We start from the raw sequence: 22,196 nt of genomic DNA on the forward strand, positions 1-22,196 counted from the left end.
ATAGGCTTTCATCTCTTACCCCCACCCCCTGAAAGTGAACTACAATTAGCATCTGTGCCTATTTGTGTATGCGCTCTCTGGAATCTATAGTTAGGAGCAGTTTGTTTTCTAATATTAGATTTTTGTACAAGTAGTGCCAGAAGTGAGTCCCTAGAGGAAATATCAGTGATGAGGTGGGGCCTGTGAACTCTGTTTCAGTATCTTTAGGATTTGGGAGACAGGGTAAGAGTATGCTTTTGTTAATGAGAGAAAAATAAAGAGCTATAGAAGAGGGACTATTCAGGGAAAACACGAAGAACCAGAGCAGAAGAGTAAATGAAAATTTCCCAGATTACAGCAGTTTACCTACATTAAGTTAAAGGTGCTTAAGATTGGAAAAGGCCTCTCTGTTCTGTCCTGACCTTTTCACTCCAGCTGTTGACATGCAGACACATGCCCTTTAATATATGCTCCTGGTACAAGATTCTCAGTGGGGTAACAGAGAACCCAGAGTTTGGTAAATGGAATTGTCAGGCTCATGACAGTCTAACTTAGTTTTCTAAATTGTTGTATTTAATTTAGGATGCATTTTAATGTGCTACGTACAAAATCTCAAAGAATTAGCAATATATAAGATTTTAGACCAGCATTGACTTTAAAATCATCTTTCATGTTAATTTGTCCTGATGTCTTATTTTCCTTAAGACAAAGAAAAGGAGAAGAACTTTTTTTCCATATTTTTTATGGAATTTTTTATGGAGTTGCATGTGTTACCTTTAGAAGGTTGTACGTAGTGAGTTATGTGTTTTTTCTTCTCATATTTAACTATAGTTTTCAAGAAGAGTAATTATATATAAATCAAAGAAAGGCATGCAGTCAATAAGAGTAGCAAGTTCCAGTGCATCTTAGTTGTCTTATTGCTGAATTTGGAGTTCAAAACTTAGAAGTTCATTAGTCACTTACGAGCATGAGAGGAGATTGAACTCATACTGAACTTCTTTTGGCAAGTTCAGGCGTGACTTGTTATTTTATTTTACTTATTTTTTTGTGACTTGATCTTCTAGAGATTTGTGAATATTCAAACAATGATTTATTATTTTTAAATGAAAGGTTAATTTAGGTAAAGAAATGTTAAAGGCCCAGGTGAACTCAAAGAGTGAACTATTTTCCAACTTTATTTTTTTATAAACATATCCATATTCTCATGTAATGGAAACTGGAAAGCTTTGAATAACTGGCTGTATTGATGAAGTGTTGGGAAATATTATTTTACTTGGTTTAATGTGTCAAACATTTTTTTAAAAAGAAAAAAAACCTCAAGTTAATTTTGTGAATAAAAATGCAGGCCTTAAAGAAAAACCTGCTCCAAAGCCAACAGTGCCGCCAGAAGAGGCAGACATGTACCCTTGGCTGGAAGATCAGGTTCTGGAGAGCCCAGGTAAGCTTTCCTCTGATTCTGACCAAACGCACCTAGCTGCATCCCAGGTACCCAAAAGTAGCAGCTTCCAGAGTCCTGTCTTATGCATAATTTTGTTTTTCAGTGATCACAGAATAATGAAATACTGGGTTAGCCAAAAAACTCGTTCCATTTTCCCATTAGATGTTACAGAAAAACCTGAACAAACTTGTGGGCCAACCCAATCCTTTCTCTTCTTGTCTTCTGAAATTTTATAGTAAACTCTCTTATTTTATTTTTTTTCTAGAAAAAATCCACACAGGATCATTTTAATTTTTGAGATTAAGAGTCCCAGACACAGAAGGCTTCTCCTTGTCTGAGATCATAGTCAGAAACATCATGAACTAAGTGCCGTGTTTCTTGATTCCAAGTCCAGGATAACTGTGCCATATTATATTGAAAGTAAAATTAGACAGGTCTTGGACATTTAGTTTTGCCCTCTTCTGTCACATTATTTAATGAAATAGGTCTACTGGGCTCCCAGTCTTTTTAATATGAGTCTCCTGTATACAATGAAAGACTTCACAGGCCTCCTTGGGATCATCTGTGAAGCCTGTTTTATATCTACATGAATTCACATATCAATTCAAGTATTTCCTCAGTCACTCAAGGGCCAGTGACCCATATGATAAAAACTCCTGAAATCTCTTAATAAATTGGTAAATGAAGTCTGATTCCATTACTCTCATTTCCTATTGATGTTTTGGTTTTTATTACGAAGTACTATTTTTGCACATTTTCTTTTACTCAGTAGTTCTCAAAGATTTGGTTTCATTTTGCCACCTATTGGAAATGTTAGGTATGACACTGCGTATTTTTTTTTTTTTTATGGAAGCATTCCCACATGCATTTACTTGATTTTTTTTTTTTCAGTTTTCTTTTTTTTTTTTTTAATAAATGTATTTATTTTAGTTGGGGGCTAATTACTTTACAATATTGTAATAGTTTTTGCCATACATTGCATATTTACCAGCCATTTAGCTACTGCATATTTACCAGCCATTTAGCTACTGAATCCAGATGGTAGTTGCGTTGATTTTATCACTATGTATTGGTAAATACTGTTTGGTTTACCTTCCTTCCTTTTAGTAAAGATCAAAATGTTTCTGTCAGTTCTTGCTGTTGTTCAGATAATCCTAGGAGAAGTTCCTGTTTCACACATTCCTGTACAATTGCTGTAATCACGCCCTGACTTCGCAGCAAGAGTGATATTTTTTCCTCTTTTTTTAGAAATTTAAATGTATATTTGAATTTAGCACCTCAAATTTTACTTTGTACTAAATTAATTTTTAAAAACCTTGTTTGTCAAAGCTGGAACTTACTCTGAAATGTACCATTTGCTTTCTCTCTTCCTTTTTTGATTCTTTGTTAATATTACTCTTTGCATATTACTGATAACCTGTCCCAAACTCCCACACCCTTCAGTTTGTTATCAGCTCATATCCTTTTCAACTTCTTGGTGATATTTGCTTTGGTTTAAATGTTACCTTCCCAACCTTCCTCTTATTTGGATCTCTACTTTCTGTCTTCTCTAACTACCTAGTCTATAAACAGAGGTACATACCTCTCGTTAAAAACACAATAAAATAGCTGCCCTCCTTGATCCCTACTCATGGATAGAGGAGCCTGGTGGGCTGCAGTTTATGGGGTCACAAAGAGTTGGACACAACTGAGTGACTAACACTTTACTTTCACTTGATCCCTACACTTCTTTTCATCTGCCCTCCAGTCCCTCTTCTCACTGTACTAGCCACACTTTTGAAAGAAGGATTTGTAGTTGCTTTTTTGTCTTATTTTACACTTAGTCTTTAACTTGTTGCAGCCTGGCCTTTTTTTTTTAACCTTTTAACTCTCCCAAGGAGAGAGGAGGTACATCCGAGGCTCATGGAAAGATGGAACAGATGACGCACTCGCCGAGTTCAAAGCTAGCCCTGGTAGCAGGTGTGACTGGAGAGGCATGTGAAGGCTAGATTGTGGAGGTCTTGTATTGCCTTCTAAGGTTTCAAGGAGCTTAGACTTTTATCCGTTCAGGCAAAGGGAGCCATTAAAGGGTTAACAGAGGAACAGAGTGCCAATCTCCACTTCTCTTTACTCACTTTATATTTTCCGCAGTTGGTGCTGTCAGCAATTTTAAAACTGAGAACTCAGCTGGGAAGCTCTCGTGGGCATTGTGTGAGGGCAGAGCAGAGATTGGCAGGCTCCCCTGGAATTCTATGAGAATAGGTATAAAAGTAGTTTGTGAAATGTAAGCATCTGTAAAACTAGAAAGCACTCTGTGAGCTTTAGAAACGGTTTTGTAGAATAATTAGCAAAATAGAGTCTTCTGCCTTTTTTCCAACCTGAAGTTCAAATTAACTTACTCTGTTTTTGTCATTGAAGATTACCTTCTCAGTATAACTTATATCCTCGGCGTTTATCTCATGTGATGGCATTCACGATACTAAGTCTGGTACTACTTCTATTCGGTGAACATAGATGATGGCTGTTAGAAAATTTGTAGTAGTGTCAATGTAGTTATAGCTTCTTGTTTGTTGTATGATGTTGCAATAAGCCTAAAAATATGATAAGCCCCTCGGTGTAGGCGCATTGTCATTACTAGTGTTCACGTTTGCAATTTAAATCTGTTTAAATCTATGTATGTGACTGTCAGATGAGTCTCCAAAGCTGAGAAGATTGTCTTGTAAGGTCTTCTACTCACACTTCCTAACACCTTCTGAGAGCAGGCAGCCAACCCTCACACCAGCCAAGGGGCCTTTTCTCCTGACTACTGGGAAGGACAGTGGTTGACCATGTGCTTGAATGTATATTGACTTCATCTTCTGCATTTTATCTTTATTTCCCAGTACTTCCTTTTCTGAAAACTTTCCCCTTCCTGTTTTCTTTATTCTATTAATGTGAACTTTGTTAACTAGAAACTGAAATAATTTTTTCAAGAAAAATCTGAAGCTGGTTCATTTCTTATTTTTTGATATGGAGAAGTCTTTTAGCATTTATATCTGCTCTCAAAACCAATTTTAAATATGTACCATATTTGTCAACCTAAAATAAAGGATTAAGCTGTTATGAAAAAGGTGCGTAGCACCTATATTAATCCAATCCTTCACCTATATTAATCCAATATATTCATTTTAATGTGTATATGTGGAGTTCATATTTCATGTTATGCTTTAATGTCTAAATTTTTTCTACTTAGTTATGTTTTAATTACTTTAGGACCTCAGAATATGGAAGATGAAGTACATGAACAAGTTCAGTCCCTTGGTGAAACAGTATACTCAGAACATGGTATGAATTAAAATATGTTTCATGTGTTACTAAAATGATGGTTAACTACATAAAACAACTTGGATATTATTTTAAAATTTAAGTATTAATTGAGTGGGCTTTTAAAAGTTATTAGAGGACAAGTGTTTTTAAAATAACACTGCGCTAGTTTTATTTTACCCCATTTTATTGTTAAAAGAATAAACAAACAGAGACTAATGATAGCATGACCAATGATACATCAAGAACAAATAACATTAGCAACAGGAGGAGGGAAATAGAACCAGGCAAACTATAATAGGCTCTCCGGGAACTGTTTTCAACCCTTGAATTATACTGACTGCTTGGGTGGCCGCCAGAGCAAAAAGAAACTTTTAATTACGTAGATCATATTACTAGATATTACGTAGATCAAATTACTAGATACTAATTACATGGATCATATTACTATTGGAGAAGGCAAAGGCAACCCACTCCAGTACTCTTGCCTGGAAAATCCCATGGACGGAGGAGCCTGGTAGGCTGCGGTCCATGGGGTCACGAAGAGTCGGATACGACTAAACGACTTCACTTTCACTATTACTAGAGAAGACGCGAACATGCTGTTTACTTAGAGAATGTAAAGCATTTCCCTAGCTCTTACATCTAAAAAGTTTAAGTTCTGTATGAGAATATTAAATGGTACTCTAGAAACCAGTGTTTTCAGATTTTCTAAGACTGTTTTCTTGACTCATCCATTGATAAAAACACAGAACCCCCAAAGGGCTTCCCATTAGGAAGTCGCCATTAGGCGACTCTAATGGTAAAGAACCCACCTGCCAATGCAGGAGACTTAAGAGCTGCAGATTTGGTCCCTGGGTTGGAAAGACCCCTAGAGGAGTGTGTGGCAACCCACTCCAGTATTCTTGCCTGGAGAATGCCACAAACAGAGGAGCCTGGGGACTGCAGTCCATGGGGTCTCAAAGAGTCAGACACGACTGAAGCGACTTTGCACACACGCACAACCCCAAAATGTGACAGGAGGGTTTTGAAGAGAGCAGAACACATGGTGTGAGCTGAAGGTGGCCCTAAAGGAAAAAAATTATGTTTCTTAAAAACAAGCAATTCCCCATCATTTAAACTGGGCTTTTGAAGGCCTGCTAAAGTATCTTAGTCCATCTTGGGTATCTTGGGGTTAAGTGTAAAGCATCCATCAAGCTCCATCTGTGCTCCACTGCGGAGACCAGCTTTGGCTGAGTTTGAGGGTTTTGCCCTTGGCTAGTAGGGGTCTAGGAGCCTGTGTCCTTTTAGTACCATTTCTTCTCAGCCAGAAAAGCTGCTTCACCTGCCTGTGTGAGCAAACAGGCTTTCCTTTCCTACATCTTTTTTTTTTTTTTTTTTTTAATTTCAACTTTAACCTAAGCCAAGGATGATGCAATCTCAGTACATGGTTGATTTCAATATGATGAGGTAAGTGCTGTGATGGTGAAATACATGATGTTGTGTGGGACTTACTCAGACTTTGGGGTCACCAGGGGCTTCCTGGAAGAAGTGACATTTTGATTTAGGAGCTGGAGGATGGTGTAATGCTTTGCCAGTCAAAGGTTGTTAGCGAAGTTTTAAGTAGAGGGCATGGCATGTATGAAAGTCCAGGGACCAAAAAGATCTGAACACAGGTGGAGAGATGAGGGGAAGGGATGCTTTTACTTGATGCTAAGAGGAGTTGAAACTATTGGAGGTGTGAAGGAGTGTTGTATATTCTGTCTGCAGCATGAAAAATGAAGTGGAGGAATTGTCAGTAGGGCGATGGGACAGAGAGGTTGTACTGGGGATCTGAGTGAGTCAAGACAGTTGATCAAAGTAAATTTCAGCCAACGTTGGGGGAGAAGGAAGTAGAGGGTGTGGTGGACATCTAAGTGGGTGGATGCAGGAAGCCAGACACTGGAGGAAGGAAGCCAGTCTAGCACCTGAATTCCTTGAATCTCTTCTTTGTCAAGACTTTCTCCTTAGGAAACCACAGAGCATGGCTTTAAATACTACTTCTGAATACGTATCTGTAGCCCTGATCTCTCATCTAAGCTCCTCAGTTACCTAACTGAATAACTAACTAGAGATAAGATAACTATTCTTATCTCTATATGCATGTTTTATGGATATCTCAGACTCAAAATGTTCCTAAAACTGAATTCTTGATTCCTCTCCATCTCACAGCTCCACCGAAAAAAATGTTTTATTCCAGTCTTTTATACTGTAGTTAGTGGTCTCTTTATCCATTCAGTTGCCGAAGCTAAAATCCTGGGGGTTTTCCTTGATTTCTTTCTCCTCTTCCCCTCTCATGCGTAATCCATCAGCAAGTCCCTTCAGCTTTGCCTCCAAAATATATTCTGACTTCTGCAGTGTCAGTACCACCATCCCCTCTTCCATCCACTTGGGTCTTTGCTTCCATGTTTGCTCCTCTGCACCCGGTGTTTGATGTGGCCAAGCCTACTGTGGTCCTGCCTGGTCTCTCTCCCCTTGATCACTTTTCTCAAGCCTAGTTGGCCTTCTCTCTTTTCTCTGTAATTGCCAGGCCCGTCTCTGCCCTAGGACCTCTGACTTGTTCTGTCTTCTGTTAGTATCTTTGTGTGTGTGTTCCAGTCTTCACATCTTACCAGGCCACACTTGCCTCCTTGACACTGTCTCTAACGTAGACTCTCTGTCCCCATCCTTCTGTGTTTCATGGTTGCATTTTGGTCCTGCAGTTACTTTTATTAGCTGTGTGGCTTTAGCACAGTTCCTCAAGCCCTTCCCCCTTCAAAGTTGGATAATTGCTCCCTCATAGGGTTGGGGTGGCAGTGGCAGAGGGCATTGGCCATGCCTCTGGTGAGGTCTCGTGAGCTCTCAAGAGACAGTTTTCCTCATGGCGGGCTGTCCCTGGGTCGTGGAGACGCTCAGACAGTGTATGGTGCTTCTGCTGAAAACAGGGGCTTCCGTTGAATAGATGGCCAAGAGAGTTCAGCCCTGCCCACGTAAAACCTGTAAAATTACACTGAATAAATAAGTAAATAAGGAACATGACTAGAAGCAAAAAAGAGTCGCACAGTTAGTGACAGGAAAAAGTGGTGTGCTGAGAAGCAGAAAATCTGAAATGAGAAACAAGATAGGAGGCTGCAATGAGAAGACCAAAAACAAACAGTGTCAACATAAAAGGGCCTAATGGCTCAGTTAACACCTAAGAGCATCCCTGGGTCACACCAAGTAACTAAGTAAAGTGACTAAGAACACCGTCCTGCAGTTTGAGGGGAAAGTTCAGTAGCAGTAGAAATTGTTATTGTTACCATCGTGGTGATGATGACAGTAAAAATATTAACAGCAGCCACACAGCAACAACAATATTTACTTATTATAGTGAAAGTAAATGTTGTTTAGTTGTGTCAGACTCTTTGCAACCCCATGGACTATATAGTCCATGGAATTCTCCAGGCCAGAATACTGGAGTGGGTAGCCTTTCCTTTCTCCAGGGGATCTTCCCAACCCAGGGATCGAACCCAAGTCTTCTGCATTGCAGGCAGTTCTTTACCAACTGAGCCACCAGGGAAGCCCAAGAATACTGGAGTGGGTAGCCTATACCTTCTCCAGGGGATCTTCCAACCCAGGAATCGAACTGGGGTCTCCTGGTTTGTAGGCAGATTCTTTACCAACTGAGCTATCAGGGAAGCCCTTACTTATTATGGGCCAGGCATTTTTCTAAGCCTTTCAGTCCTCATAACAATGCTATGAGTAGGTACTCTTATTATTCCTTTTTTCAGAAGAGAAATCTTAGGCCCAAAGTATAAGTCACTGGCCCAGGGTCACACACAGCTGATACAGGTGGACCTAGATGGTCTGATTCCTAGAGCGGTACTGCACTGCACACTGTTGTCTGGCTCATATGAGTTCTCCGGTTAGAATGATATATGTGGAACATCCTCTGCACCAAGCCATGTCAAGTTACTACTGGGAGGATGTCTCAGACCACAATGACAAACGAACCCACGCTGCAATGGAGTCACACAGCATGTCCAACATCTACACAAGGGAAGAGAAATGGTCAAGTATATCATGCCAGTCTCACAACAGAAAATGAGCATCTTGACATAACTTAAAGGCTAAACACAGGAACCTTTAGAAGCCAAGAATAATGCATCTGACCTAATGCTGATGACCTCACATATGGTTTAGCTGGTGATCGGCTGTTCTTTGCAATAGAACATTTACATAGAGTTGTCTAAAACTCTTACGTGGAATTTTATGTCAGTTCTCAACGGAAGATCACAAGGTGACCTTTTCTCTGATCTGGTGATCATTGAAGAGGCAAATGTAGTAAGAATTCTGAATTTATTTATTCACTTATTAAATATGGATTGAGAACTTCTTATGGCTAATCATGGCCCCAGGTGGTGAGAAGACAGAGCCACTAAAATAGGTGAGGTCCCATCCTTGGTGATGGAGAAGGCGATGGCACCCCACTCCAGTACTCTTGCCTGGAAAATCCCGTGGACAGAGGAGCCTGGTAGGCTACAGCCCATGGGGTCACAAAGAGTCGGACACGACTAAGTGACTTCACTTCAATTTTCACTTTCATGCATTGGAGAAGGCAATCGCAACCCACTCCAGTGTTCTTCCCTGGAGAATCCCAGGGACGGGGGAGCCTGGTGGGCTGCGGTCTATGGGGTCGCACAGAGTCGGACATGACTGAAGCGACTTAGCAGCAGGAGCAGCATCCTTGGTGAGTTTAAGTTCTAGTGAGAGAAGACCTGTTGCCCCCTCAGGTGAACTAGCCTTTGGCCAGAGAGAGGACAGAGCTTCGGTGTGTGCGGTGGCCCGGAGAAGGGGCAGGGTGTGCCCAGCAGCTGCAGTGGGTACATGCAGCCTTGCAAATGGGCCATTGGTGTTTGTGTTGGCTGCTGCCAGGGGCCCTTGGCATAGACCTGTGTCACTTTGTTCATTATTGTTGTTCAAGGAGAGAACCTGCACCAAGAACCAGAAGGACCAGCAGAAGAACTGGAACCAGAAGGACCAGCAGAAGAACTGCAACCTGAAGACCATGTCTTTGTAGGAAGTGATGCAGATGACAGATACGAACCCATCGGAACTGGAGCCGTTCATGAAGGTAGAACACTTTTGTTTTTGGTTTCTGAATAAAGCACAATGAGTCATTTGTAATTAGGATTGTTGAAGATTTTTGAAACCAATATTTAACTTTTATCTAAAGTTTTTTTTCTTTAACTTGAAGCTAAAAACTTCAATAAAATGAGTCTTTTCCCTAAAATAAATAAATGTCCCAATTTTTAAATTCAAAGCACAGAATTTATGCATTTCTTATAGGATATAAGTGAAATCCTTCAGTACAATTACTTTACTCTCCATCCTGGAATACCATTTGTTATAAGAAATTCAAGCTACTAATGAAATATTGACCTTAATAATCTACCAAGTCTTGTTCTAGTCTTGTTCTAAAATGAACTCTGTGACTACAGTGGGTAGAATACAATTTGTAACCTAGGCATTGGCAAACCTTTTTTTTGTAAATGGCCAGCTGGTCATTATTTTAGGCTGTGCAGACCATAAAACCTCTATCGCAACTTCTCAGTTCTGCTGCCGTGGGTCAGAAGCAGCCCTGGACAGTGCCCAGTTGAGTAAGTGTGGCTGTGTTCCAGTGAAATTTGATTTGGAAAATCAGGAGGCAGGCCCGATGTAGTCTACGTATGGACCAGACTTCATATTGACTGGTTTGCATGTATCAATATTTTAAATTAAATGCTGGCTATTGAAGTATCAGTTGAGTCATTTACTTTGTATTGTTTGCATTAGGCAAGTTAGAGTGGTAGCTATTCACTACTGACATATAGAAAACTTCATTCGTATACTTATTGCTCTGTTCTGTTTTAATATGAGGCTGCTGTGGTTATTTAGAGCCCTGCTAAATTAAGTCTACATGCTTTGTTCTTTTGGGATCTGTTCTCAGTACTCTTCTTAAAATAGTCCTTTGAGACATTAATGAATTCTTAAATGATTTTAAGCTACAAGTTTGTACTCTGCTTTTTGTTATTTGAAAATATACAAGTTGTATATCATATTATACTTAAAATGAGTATGAAGGAAACATTGTTTTTTAGAGAGATGTTTTATCTCTAAAGAGTGATGCAAGAGGGACTTCCTGGTGGTTCAGTGGTTAAGAATCCACCTGGCCAATGCGGGAGACACAGGTTCGATCCCTGGATTGGGAAGATCCCACATGCTCCAGAGCAATTAAGCTCATGGGCCACAGTTACTGAAGCCTGCGCTCTGAAGCCCGAGAGCCGCAATTGCAGAAGCCCATGTGCCCTAGGCCTGTGCTCTGCAGCCAGAAAAGCCACCGCAATGGGAAGCCCGTGCACCACAACTGGAGAGTAGCCCCCACTCACCGCAACTAGAGAGAGCCTGTACACAGCAATGAAGACCCAGTGCAGCCAAAAATTAAAAAGAGTGATACAAGAAAACAAGCCTATGCTGAAACTAGGTCACAGGGTGGTTGATGACACCCAATACGAAGCGAGCGGTTACACAACACACCCCACCCACCATGTAGTAATCCTCAGAGTCTGTAGCACTCATGTAACAACACAGCACCACTGGCCACAGCGGGTCTAGACTGGAGGTGCCTGGCAGGGCTCAAGGTTTAGCTCAGCCTAAGCTGAGTTCAGAGCAGTAGTCAAAACAGTGAGAACAGGCAGTAGATCAGATCCACAGCGCTAGTAAAAGTAGGAGGTTTCTGGAGCCATAGCGTCCTAGATTCAGAGAGAAAACCTCTTAGGAATAAGATCCACTGAGACGGGCTAATGTCCCATTACACTGCTTCTGATCCTGGCTGCATTTCAGTGTGCCCTGTGGAGCCTTTAAAAGAATTCCAGTGGCCCACCCTGGTCAAAGTGAATTGGAGTATTTGGAATGTGGGGTCCCCAAAATGGGGGATTGTAAAAGCTCCTCGGGGATATATAAGTGCCACCAGGTTTGAGCACAGGTGTGGTTGGGCTGTTTACTGTCTCCTGAGCCTGCCTTCACATCCCGCTTTGCTGTGTCTGAACGGGTTAAGGCTTGAATGTCTGTGCTTGGAGCCAGTGGGAATCAGGCAGAGCTCATGGGATTTGTCCAGGCCATGCAAGACCTGAGTGAATAGGTAGCCTCCAGACAATGCCCTTGGTAAATGGTTGCAGGGACTATTTTAAAGCATTAACCTTATGAGGAATTAAGTAGATATACTTCTCACAATATTTAATATATTGGGAACTACTTGAGAAGCAAACAGCTCCTAATTTATGAATAAATGTATTTCCAAAAGCTTATGTTCATGCCTGTTGTTGAGAGCAGAAAGTACACTTTTCCATAGAAATAACATTGTAAGTGATGGTTTGGTTTCCATACTAACCTACAGAATTGTATCTGATGCATAATTTGGGAGGAAAATTTAAGTCCAAAATGCTTGTCAACGTGTGTATGATCTCACTTGTGTTGTGCATTGAAAATACACATTTACAGACTAGCTTTTGAACTTTAGACCTTCTGATAGCATAAATATCATGATTTCTATGGGAAAACATTTCTGAGTAGGAATGCTGATGAAATGATTTCATCATTTCCCAGGAATCTCTTGCTCCTTCCCATCTTTGGCCAGGATAACTAAGGAAGATTGACAGTTGATACTCTAGATGATGCTTATATAACAGGTTTGAATTAAGACACTCAAATAATTGGAAACATAAGGAATTTGATATTTTTGAGGTTAGGAGTTATAGATCAAGAGTAGAAAGAAATACTTTAAAAAGTTCATAAATTGAAGAAACTTTATTTTCTGACCTAATTTTTAATTGGGACATAGATTCAGTTTGAATGTAAAAGTAGCTTGTTAGAGGTCTTCAGAAATTAAAAATACTTAATGTCCATATGGCTATTAAATTAACAGAGGTCATGTGAGTGGCAGCACTTGGCCGTCAGGGGTATGTAGATGAAGGTGTCAGCACACTGACCTTTCAGCTCCCCAAACATCTAAAGTCCCCGGTTCTCCCTTTCTATTTCCATATAGAGACTGTGCTTTTGCTTCCAAAAACGGCAGGACATGTCTAGAAAATAGATCAGCACAGGGTGTTGTGATGTGGACACAGCCTTTGTCACTGTGTTGTGAGAACAGTCGTGTCCGACTCTTTATGGCCCCATGGACTATAGTCCGCCAGGCTCCTCTGTCCATGGAATTTTCCAGGCAAGAATACTGGAGCGGATTGCCATTTCCTATTTCAGAGGATCTTCCTGACCCAGAGATTGAACCCTCATCTCTTGCATTTCCTGCATTGGCAGGCAGATTCTTTACCACAGTCGCCACCTGGGAAGCCCAAGTCTTTACTCTGTCTAAAACACCCTCCCTTTTTAGCTCAAGTTACAGTGTTTGTCACCTTTGTGGGGTTGTTAAGTGAATCATATAAGAAAAATATGTGAGGCATTTCTAAATGTAGTTCTAGCGAAAGATATTTAGCAGACGTTTATTGATATTTTCATGTTTTGCTTTAATACCTATTTGCTTTCAAAATAAAATCAATGATAAATATTCATCCAGGATATACACATAAAATATATAAATATACCATTTATTCAGGTAGTAATCTTTATTTAATGTTATTATTTTCAGAAACTGAAGATAGCTACCATACAGAAGAGACAGGTAAGATTTTAATTTGGTACTATTCTTTTTTAAATAGAATTAATCTTTTCCTATAAAAGGAGAGATAAAATGATTTTTATTTATTAACTATTATACTTTATAGCAAATATCACATAATACATAATAAATGATTATTATTATATAATATGTTATACCATAATTATATATATGTATATTTGTATGTACACATATACATATAGATCTGTGTGTATATATAGATATGTGTGTATATCTACATATAGATACATGTATATATGAATATAATTTTATGATTTTGAAGTCTATTTCCTGAAGATAAATTCCCAGTAGTGGAATTATTAAGTCAAAAGGTACTGTGGAAGTTTGGGATTAGCAGATATAAACTGCTGTATATAGAATGGATGAACAACAAGGTCCTGCTGTATAGCTCAGGGGACTATATTTAGTACCCTGTGATAAACCATAGTGGAAAAAATATAAATAAGAATATATGTTTATATATATATATGTATACTGAATCACTTTGCTGTATGGCAGAAATTAACATAACATTGTAAACCTACTATACCTCAATAAAAATAAATAAATAGAAAAAAAATTTTTACAGAAGATAATTGAAAAAAAAAGAGATGCTGTGGAATTGCATGTTTTGTAGTCCTAAATTACCAAGTCAGTGAATGGTCAGAGTTGTGTCTTATCTCATATCATGCGTCCCCAGAAGGTATGGCCACACTGGAGATGAACATACCATCTTCCAGTAAGCCTGTGTTGGCCAGTTTTTCTCCCAGGGTCAGGATAGATCCCTCTTTCTGTGGGACTACGTCATATTGTTGGCTGGCATTTAGGACCTATGTCGTTTCGACAATAGGCGTCTATAAACATGCGAATTGCAATGTGGTCTGGGGGTGCTCAGGTGTTGAGTCCAAGTGAGGGGCTAGGAATGTGGGTCCTCACTCAGGCTTGCTTGGGCAGGTGCCTGCTGTGTGCCTGGGAGGAGGCTTCACTGCACCGCTCTGTGTCTCTGCCTCATTTTTTGTTCTGTGAGTGTCATTGAATTTGTATTTACTAAGTGAGAGTATAGCTCCATGATTTTGTGGTTCAGTTACATTGTTGATGGAAACTTTCTTATTCATCTTTGTATTTGGCATTTAGCACCAAGTTAGTACCTGTTGGTTTCATGAATGAAAGTTTGAGCATCATTTTGATTTGATTTCTGTCTCCAGTAAAAATTGTGCTTTTCCTGTTTTAAATATCAAGTGTAGTCCTTTTCTGAGACATATTTGTCATTTCCTAATTGTTTCCTAATTTATAGCTTCACCAGCCTACAGTCAAGATACAGAAGACATGATATATGAGCAGGAAAATGCAGGTCTGTAGTGTATGTTTCTGTTTTAGCCAGTGGCCAAGGTCATTTCCACCTAAGGTTAATGATTCACTCTGATTCAAAATAGAGATCTCTTTATAATACTTGAGTCATTTTTGGCCGCCCAGGTATTATACAAATTTCTGAATATAGTTGAATATTACATGGAGAAATGGGGAAAAAGGAGATTTTTTCAGATCACTGTTGGGGATTTTGTAAATATTAATAGAATACTGGCAAGAATATTTGGGAATGAATGAGGCAGTGTGATACAGTGGAGCCAGATTTGGTGAAAAGTCTAATTCTGCTCCTTCTTATCTTTGTGACTTGAGAGGAAATTATGGCCTGTTGTTCAGCTTAAATTTTATTAAGTAATGATAATAATATCTATCTTACACAATTGTGAGGATTAGAGTTAATTTGTAAATATTTTAGAGTAGTGTCTAGCAACGTGCGTGTTTTTTCATGTTTGGCAAAAGTATGTTTTCTTTTTAGATCCCAGTGAGCCAGTAGTAGTAGATGATGCTGAAAGAACGTACCAAGAAACAGGTACTTGATGAATGTTTTCATTAGATTTTAAACATTACTTCCGGCTCTATGGTTGCAATGCTCGGTTAACATGATGACTTTTCTTTTGATGGGTCAAAGATAATTTTAACGCCTAATACGGGATTTTTTGCTTTGCATAGATTGTTCAAAGACTTTCAGGCTTTCATATTTCATCTCATCTACCACCACCTCATAATAAAACAGGATATTAATTCCTAATGTTTCTTCTGCATGTCTTGCTTTATGCCAATTTGAGAAATTTTTATGAAAATAATTTACCTGCCCTTTCCTATCATTGTTTTTGGGCAGAGGCCTTTCTCACTGATTGTGTGGTCATTAAATATTTAAAGGAAGAGAATTCTGTATTGGAGATTTAGTTGTGCTTTTTAGCTAAAATGACTAAAAAGTAATGACTCAAGTAATACTTATTTTGGTTTTATTCTCTTTTTTGCAGATGATGTCACCTACCGAGACTATGATGAACAAGGTTTGAAAATGCTTCTTAACGTTTAGCTATTACTTGTTTTTAAAATCTACTCAGAGTTTGACTGTATAGTATGGAGAGTGATACTTTTAGCTATAAACACCGTAACTTAAAGCAGCCCAATCAATGGGTAGTTTTCAGAGTTTACTTCGGGAGATGGTTTATCCATTCCAGTGGTTCTGCCATTGCTTTAGGAAGCAGTTACAAATTTTTCAGGAAAATTGAATCTCATTGCTTTATAGTTGTGGCTCTTTTTAAATTAAATGTAAGTCCCATGCTTAAAGACTACTTTGAAGTGAAGTGAAGTGAAAGTTTTTCAGTCGCTTCCAACTCTTTGCAACCACATGGACTATATCCATGGAATTCTCTAGGTCAGAATACTGGAGTGGCTAGCCTTTCCCTTCTCCAGGAGATCTTCCCAACCCAGGGATCGAACCCAGGTCTCCTGCATTGCAGATGGTTCTTTATCAGCTGAGCCACAAGGGAAGCCCAAGAATACTGGAGTGGGTAGCCTGTCCCTTCTCCAGAGGATCTTTCTGACCCAGGAATCGAACTAGAGTTTCCTGCATTGCAGGAGGATTGTTTACTAACTGAGCTATCAGGGAAGCGAAGACTACTTTAGTGAGAGTTTAACTACTCTAGTTGCTTCTGCAAATTAATTTCATTAAAGATGACTGCTCTCCATGGAGAAAGGTATGGAAGAACTTCATTCTGGGCTTAAAGCAGCCTAGAGAAAATAGTTCTGGCATCAGATTCTGGTTTAGGCTATTGCAGCTACTCTTGTTGCCCCAGCACTTCCCATGCTGTTTTCATTAAACTTCCTGAAGTAGGTTATGTTTTCACTACTCCCCAGATGAGAGAAGTAAGGTTCAGAGAATGTAAAGAATTTTGCATACATTCATTTGACTAAGAAATGATAGAGCCAACAGTGGATCCTTCTTATTTCAATATCTTCAAAGATGACTCCATAGAAGGAAAGAAGCCATTTGAGAGTAACTTTCTGTGAAACAAGAAGGATGAAAAGATGTGTAGGTCTTGAGTCGGATATGGAGGATTTCCTATGTGCTGGATGGTTTTAGGGCTTGACGCTCAAATATGAATGCTATGAAGTCTCTACTTTCAAAAAAAACCTTGGGGTCTCATGTTAGCTGGTGAATTTCAAGTGAAGAAAATTCGGAAGAGCTATGTGTAGATCCAATATGCTAATTTATTAAACGTGATTTTTAAGATTTGAGCCTACCAAGATCACCATCCACAGGTCCTAATGGGATATGAAGGATGCCATCAGAAGAATCCTAGAGTCTATCTCTAGGGACTAATATTTTGTATAATAAATTAAATAACTTGGACACTATGAATGCATTTAGGTTTTCTTTTTGATTTTGAATTTAAAGGAGAAAAGAGGAATTTGGAATTTAAAAATTGTACGCAGAGGTAGGATTTGAGATAGTGTTCTAATTTCTGCCAGTCATTATTGTGTTTTTCCAAATATGCTGGTAAGAACATGTTCCAAATGCAAGTTGCAGACTAGATCTAGAGAATTTTAAAATCAAATTTGAAAGAAGTATAAAATTAGATAAAATGCTAAATAAGATGTTGTGAAAATAAAGATATCTTCATAGGCAGAATATTGTAATAAATATAATTTAAAATGTTAACAAGGTAAAAATATGACCTGAGGTATCGGGAACCACGTCCACTGTTGTGCTTATGTGCCTGATGGATGGAGTGCTTTTTCCAAAGACAGGTGGGACTGGAAAACAGGTTTGGGGCCAGAAGGTCATGAGCAGTCTGTCCATGCGGTTAGTGCCTGCTGAGCCATCCAAGGGGAGATACCAAATTAGCCGATGGATGGTATTTGGATCATAGAAGAGAAGTCTATTCCCGACTGAGTCTGAGAATCATCAGAATATGCATCATGATTGAATCCAAAGACTGAGGTTGTTTAAGGAGAGGGGAGAGAGCTAGATGAGAGGAGGTGCTATGGCTGCACTCTGATGAAAGGCAGCATTTAATGCCTGCTAAGAAGAAGGTGAAATGATGAAGATCGAGGAGAAAGGAGGGAATCAAAGGAGAGGATGGTTGCCCTGGAGTCCAAGGACGAGAGCATCTGTTAGGGAAGGAGCTACCAGGAGATCTGAATCAGTAAAGGGAGGAAGTGTCCACTGGGTTAGACGAGGGCTCATGGGTAGTCTTAGGGGAGTCTTTTCAGGGATGTGGTCAGGGCTGAAAGACAGGCTGGAGTGGGTTGAGGAGAGGAAGTGAGAAGACAGCATGTGCAAATGACTCTGAAGAAATTAGATTGTGAAATGGAGCAGAGAGAGGACAAGGACAATCTTAATGGAAGAGAATCTAAAAATATATATATAATATATATACACTCACACACATATATATGTATAACTTAATGACTTTGCTATCCAACTGAGACATTGTAAATCAACTATACTTCAATAAAAAAGAAAAACATACAAAATAAATAAATGAATAACATAAAAATGACAACAGCAACAAAAAGAAAGGGCTTGTTTTTGTTTTTCAGTTGATAGAAGAGCGTATTAAAATGGGACACAGCTCACGGTGACAGAGTGAGCGAGTATTCACTGTTCTTTGTCTTCCAAACACCACCAGAAGGATAGAAAACCATTTATTGAAAACTGTCCCTCACTCTACCGAAGCACTGGGGATAATATCTAAAAGATAGTAAATGCTCGATATTTTTCTTTATTAAATGATCAAGGGGAATACATTTGTAACTGTGCTAGGACTATAACACAGTTTGCTCTTAGGGTACGAGGACATTTGAGGCATTTTGGAAGATGGGAAAAGCAGGAATCAGGCTGACTAGGGAAGCTATGAACTAGCCGGACACGAGGGGAGATGGTGGCAGAGACAAGAGCCTAAGCAGTGGAGCAGAGAGAGGTGAGCCCTGGGCTGTGGTTAAGGTAGTGGATTAAGACCTGCCTGCAGAACCCTCATCTCAGGGGCTGGAGGCAGGGTCATTTGCCCCAGGTGGAACATCTGAGCATTGCTTACTCTGCAAAGTAGAAAATCTGCCAGGTCTGGGATCCAGAGTGAAGAGCAGACAGAGCTGTGGGTAACTCAGAACCTCCACTACAGTCACAAAGGACAAAAGAGAAATTCAGCATCACCCAGGGGTAAACATAGTATGGGATCCTGTTAACAAGTGATTGGGGAGGAACTTTAATTTTTCCCATTTTGCAAGAAGGAACCATAAAGAATTGTTGCTCTGGCTAAAAGAAGCTACTCTATAGTTTGAGTCTAGGCCCGTTTCACCCCAGAACCAAACTCTTCCCTACTGTACTCTGTAAACTGCCGTTTACTAGTAATAAAGTCGCAGAGGTTCAAGAATAAACTAAACATTGAACTATATGGCTGCTGTTGTGTTTTAATGAGAAGCTGGGCTAAAGGAGTATTTTTTCTGTGTATTTTGTAGTGTATGAGCCATTGCAAAATGAAGGGACAGAAAGTTCAGGTAAGATATGGAGCTTCCTGCAAGTCAGCTCCCCTTGCTTTTGTTAAAATGAGTATAACTTGTGGAACAAAGATAAGTTTAGTCAGAAATACAAGACATTCTTAAATCACTAAGGAATTGGATCATGTTGATATATTTATCCTGTTTATGGTGCAAGGTTTATGTCAGCAGAGATAATGCCAATCTATTTTTAAAATCAATTGATTTTTAAATATTTATTTATTTTTTGACTGCACCAGGTCTTAGTTGCAGCATGCGGGATCTAGTTCCCTGACCAGGGATTGAACCCTGAGCCCCCTGGTGTTGGGAGTGCAGAGCCTTAGACACTGGACCACCAAGGACGTCCCCAGCCTATTGACATATTCCTTGACTATAATTTAGAAATTAAAGTTGGTATTCTAACGAATCTCTCTATAAGAAACCCCAACCTAAAAAGAGTCAAATTTAGGTCTCCAAACGAATATATTAATTTAAAGAACTTGTGAAGGTGAGTTAATGTAAGATGTGCTTAATTTTTTTTTTTTTTTAGATAATGCTGTAGACAATTCAAACACAATTTTAGAAGGTAAGTTAATTTTATAGAAATTGGTTTACTTTTTACATTAAAGTTATAATTCATTTCTTCGACAAGCATTTATTGCATACTTAATATTTGCTGTCTTTATAGTGCTCAGGGGCTCAGAGGATGAGAGTGAATAAGAGAGTTAGAATTCACTGGGGGCTGGCATGCTAGTGACCAATGAGATGATAAAGTAATTGAAGATTATGAGAAAGGCAGTGATGGAGATGAAATCAGGATTGTATAGTAGAAAGTATCATATTAGGGTGAAGAGGGCTGCCCTAAGTAGGAGGAGGTGGTGTCATGAGAAGGAGTTATCCATGGGCAGAAGTGGGTTGAAAGTTGTGTCCTTTCAGTTGGAGAAAATATGTATGATACTTCTTTTCCCTTTTAGCTAAAATATTTCCAACTGTTTTGAGCATTCTTACAAGTAGAAGCAAATTAACGCAAGAAGAAAAATGATTAAAATAGCTGCATAAATATTTTGAGTTTTAGAAAATGCTAATAAAATATTCTCTTTTTGACCAAAGCCTGTTACACAAAATCTTGAACAAAAGGAAAGATAACAATTTTATTTCTTGATACTGTCTCAATTAAGGTACTTTCTGCCCACCCACTGTATTGTTAGGGATGAAAATACTAACATGTGATGTAATTTTATAGAGCGAATCAGATCAATATATCATTATACCATTGGGTGGTGAGGCTTACAGTTTCTTTAGCTGTAAGTACGTTGATGTCTAGAAAAAAGACTAGATGTTATAATTCATATTCATATTTTAGGTTACCTTGAGCATTATTTTTCAAAAATGAGTTTATTAAGGATAGTGATACATTTTAAAGATTCTATTTGAATTTAATTTTTTGTATGGTTAACAAGAAGCAAGATGCTTTAAATATCTTTCAACAGCTTTCCTATCAAGTCTGATGCAAAATTGTGGTGAAAACTTGGGTTTTGGTTCATATCTCCTTCTCCAGACAGTAAGTTTTGAGGTCAGTCAGTTAGGCAGATAATGTTTTAAAGCCTGTGGTTCAGGACAGTTGAGAAATATACAAACTTTTGCAAAGTTATAGCTCATTTTTCTTTATTGTGATGGTGCAAAAACCTAATGCTTTATGATAAACTGCAATCAAATCCCCAAAAAGTCTGTAAAAATAATCATGCTAACTTAAAGATCTGTAGTCTTTAAACACTGGACAGCAATCTGTAATGGAGTGTTTTTTTATTTATTTTATTATTTATTTATTATTTCAGAACTACACATGCCCCCTGCAGAGGAACAGCAAGAAGTACCACCAGGTATGGCATTTCGTTACAAGTATTGCCTTTTTCTTTTTTGTTTAATTTAAAAGATGCTGTATGAAAAAAATTCTATGGAGAGTAGAATTCCTGAGAGAAGAGGATTAATTATACCTATCCTAAATTTAAAAGGAAAATTTTGTGTGTTTAGGTCACTTGAGCCAAAGTAATGGGGAATACACATCAGACAGAGTCTAGTATTTATTGGTTGACCTAGAATTTGAGGAGTGTTCATGATCAAAACATTGTATGATTTTTGCTATCATAGATGGTGATAGTAATAGAAGTTAGGTTGTGGGTTTTTTTCCTTGTTTTGATTGACAGACTATCTGATGGAGGATGTGCGGTCAGACTTGCCTTCAGATGAAAATTGAATAGTGCATAAATTAGTGACATTGGTCCTCCCCGCTCCTTCCTGCACTGCCCATCTTCCCTGAAAGCATCCTTGCACCCCATATGGTCCAGGCTATCTGGGACTTGTGAGTGAGTGCCCTGGGGTCCTTCCTGCCAGCCCACTGTGTTACATCCATCACTCTGCTTTTCCCTCCCTTCCGCAACATGTCCCTCTCATCATCATCGAGTTTAAAAAATGGGGACACCATTTCAATCAAAGTCTGTGCTTTCAAATGCCTTTTAGAGAAGACATTAACTATTCTTGTAATCAGAAATTAACATATAAACCTCTTATTCTCTAAGTGGGAAAAAATGTTTTATTAAGTGAGGATTCTCCAACATCTCTTTGTCAAATGTATTTCCTCTTGTTTCTGTGTTTTATTTCCATTTTTTTTGTTTCTATGTTATTTATTGGTTCAATTTTTACTTGTATTTTTCATCTTATGCTTCATGTGAATTTTGTAGCAAGGATGTGCACTGGAAGTATTGATTTTGGTAGAAATAATTGTGCCTGCCAAAATGTGTCAAAATACTCAATTTCAAGGGGAAAAAGCCTTTTCTAATCAAGGACTATTTTTAGTTATACCACAGGTCTCATATTTACTTATTTAATGGTTGAGTAGTTCTAAGTTTTGATAGTTGTTGTGCGTTGTACGTTTATAATATATATGAATACTGAAGGAAC

At 38.8% G+C, this 22,196-nt stretch overlaps 1 protein-coding gene across 20 annotated transcripts in view; it reads left to right on the plus strand.

Moving 5' to 3' along the window:
* The window catches only part of ASPH (aspartate beta-hydroxylase), a 191,357-nt gene that overhangs the window by 66,870 nt on the left and 102,291 nt on the right, over nt 1–22,196 (plus strand). For 7 of the 20 annotated variants that reach the window (XM_081501116.1, XM_081501118.1, XM_081501121.1 and 4 more), the window contains 10 exons: nt 1,325–1,417; nt 4,649–4,720; nt 9,660–9,809; nt 13,356–13,388; nt 14,680–14,736; nt 15,226–15,279; nt 15,734–15,766; nt 19,221–19,259; nt 19,789–19,824; nt 21,074–21,118. The exons of 1 other annotated variant lie outside the window; for it this stretch is intronic. In XM_081501116.1, the coding sequence (XP_081357242.1) occupies nt 1,325–1,417; nt 4,649–4,720; nt 9,660–9,809; nt 13,356–13,388; nt 14,680–14,736; nt 15,226–15,279; nt 15,734–15,766; nt 19,221–19,259; nt 19,789–19,824; nt 21,074–21,118 (612 nt within the window). The remainder of the gene's footprint in view (nt 1–1,324; nt 1,418–4,648; nt 4,721–9,659; nt 9,810–13,355; nt 13,389–14,679; nt 14,737–15,225; nt 15,280–15,733; nt 15,767–19,220; nt 19,260–19,788; nt 19,825–21,073; nt 21,119–22,196) is intronic. 12 more of the 20 variants (XM_081501126.1, XM_081501127.1, XM_081501129.1 and 9 more) reach the window with 5 other exon arrangements.

The sequence above is a fragment of the Giraffa tippelskirchi genome, chromosome 6 (genome assembly GCF_054371585.1).
Source record: "Giraffa tippelskirchi isolate mGirTip1 chromosome 6, T2T-mGirTip1v1.2.pri, whole genome shotgun sequence".
NCBI lineage: Eukaryota > Metazoa > Chordata > Mammalia > Artiodactyla > Giraffidae > Giraffa > Giraffa tippelskirchi.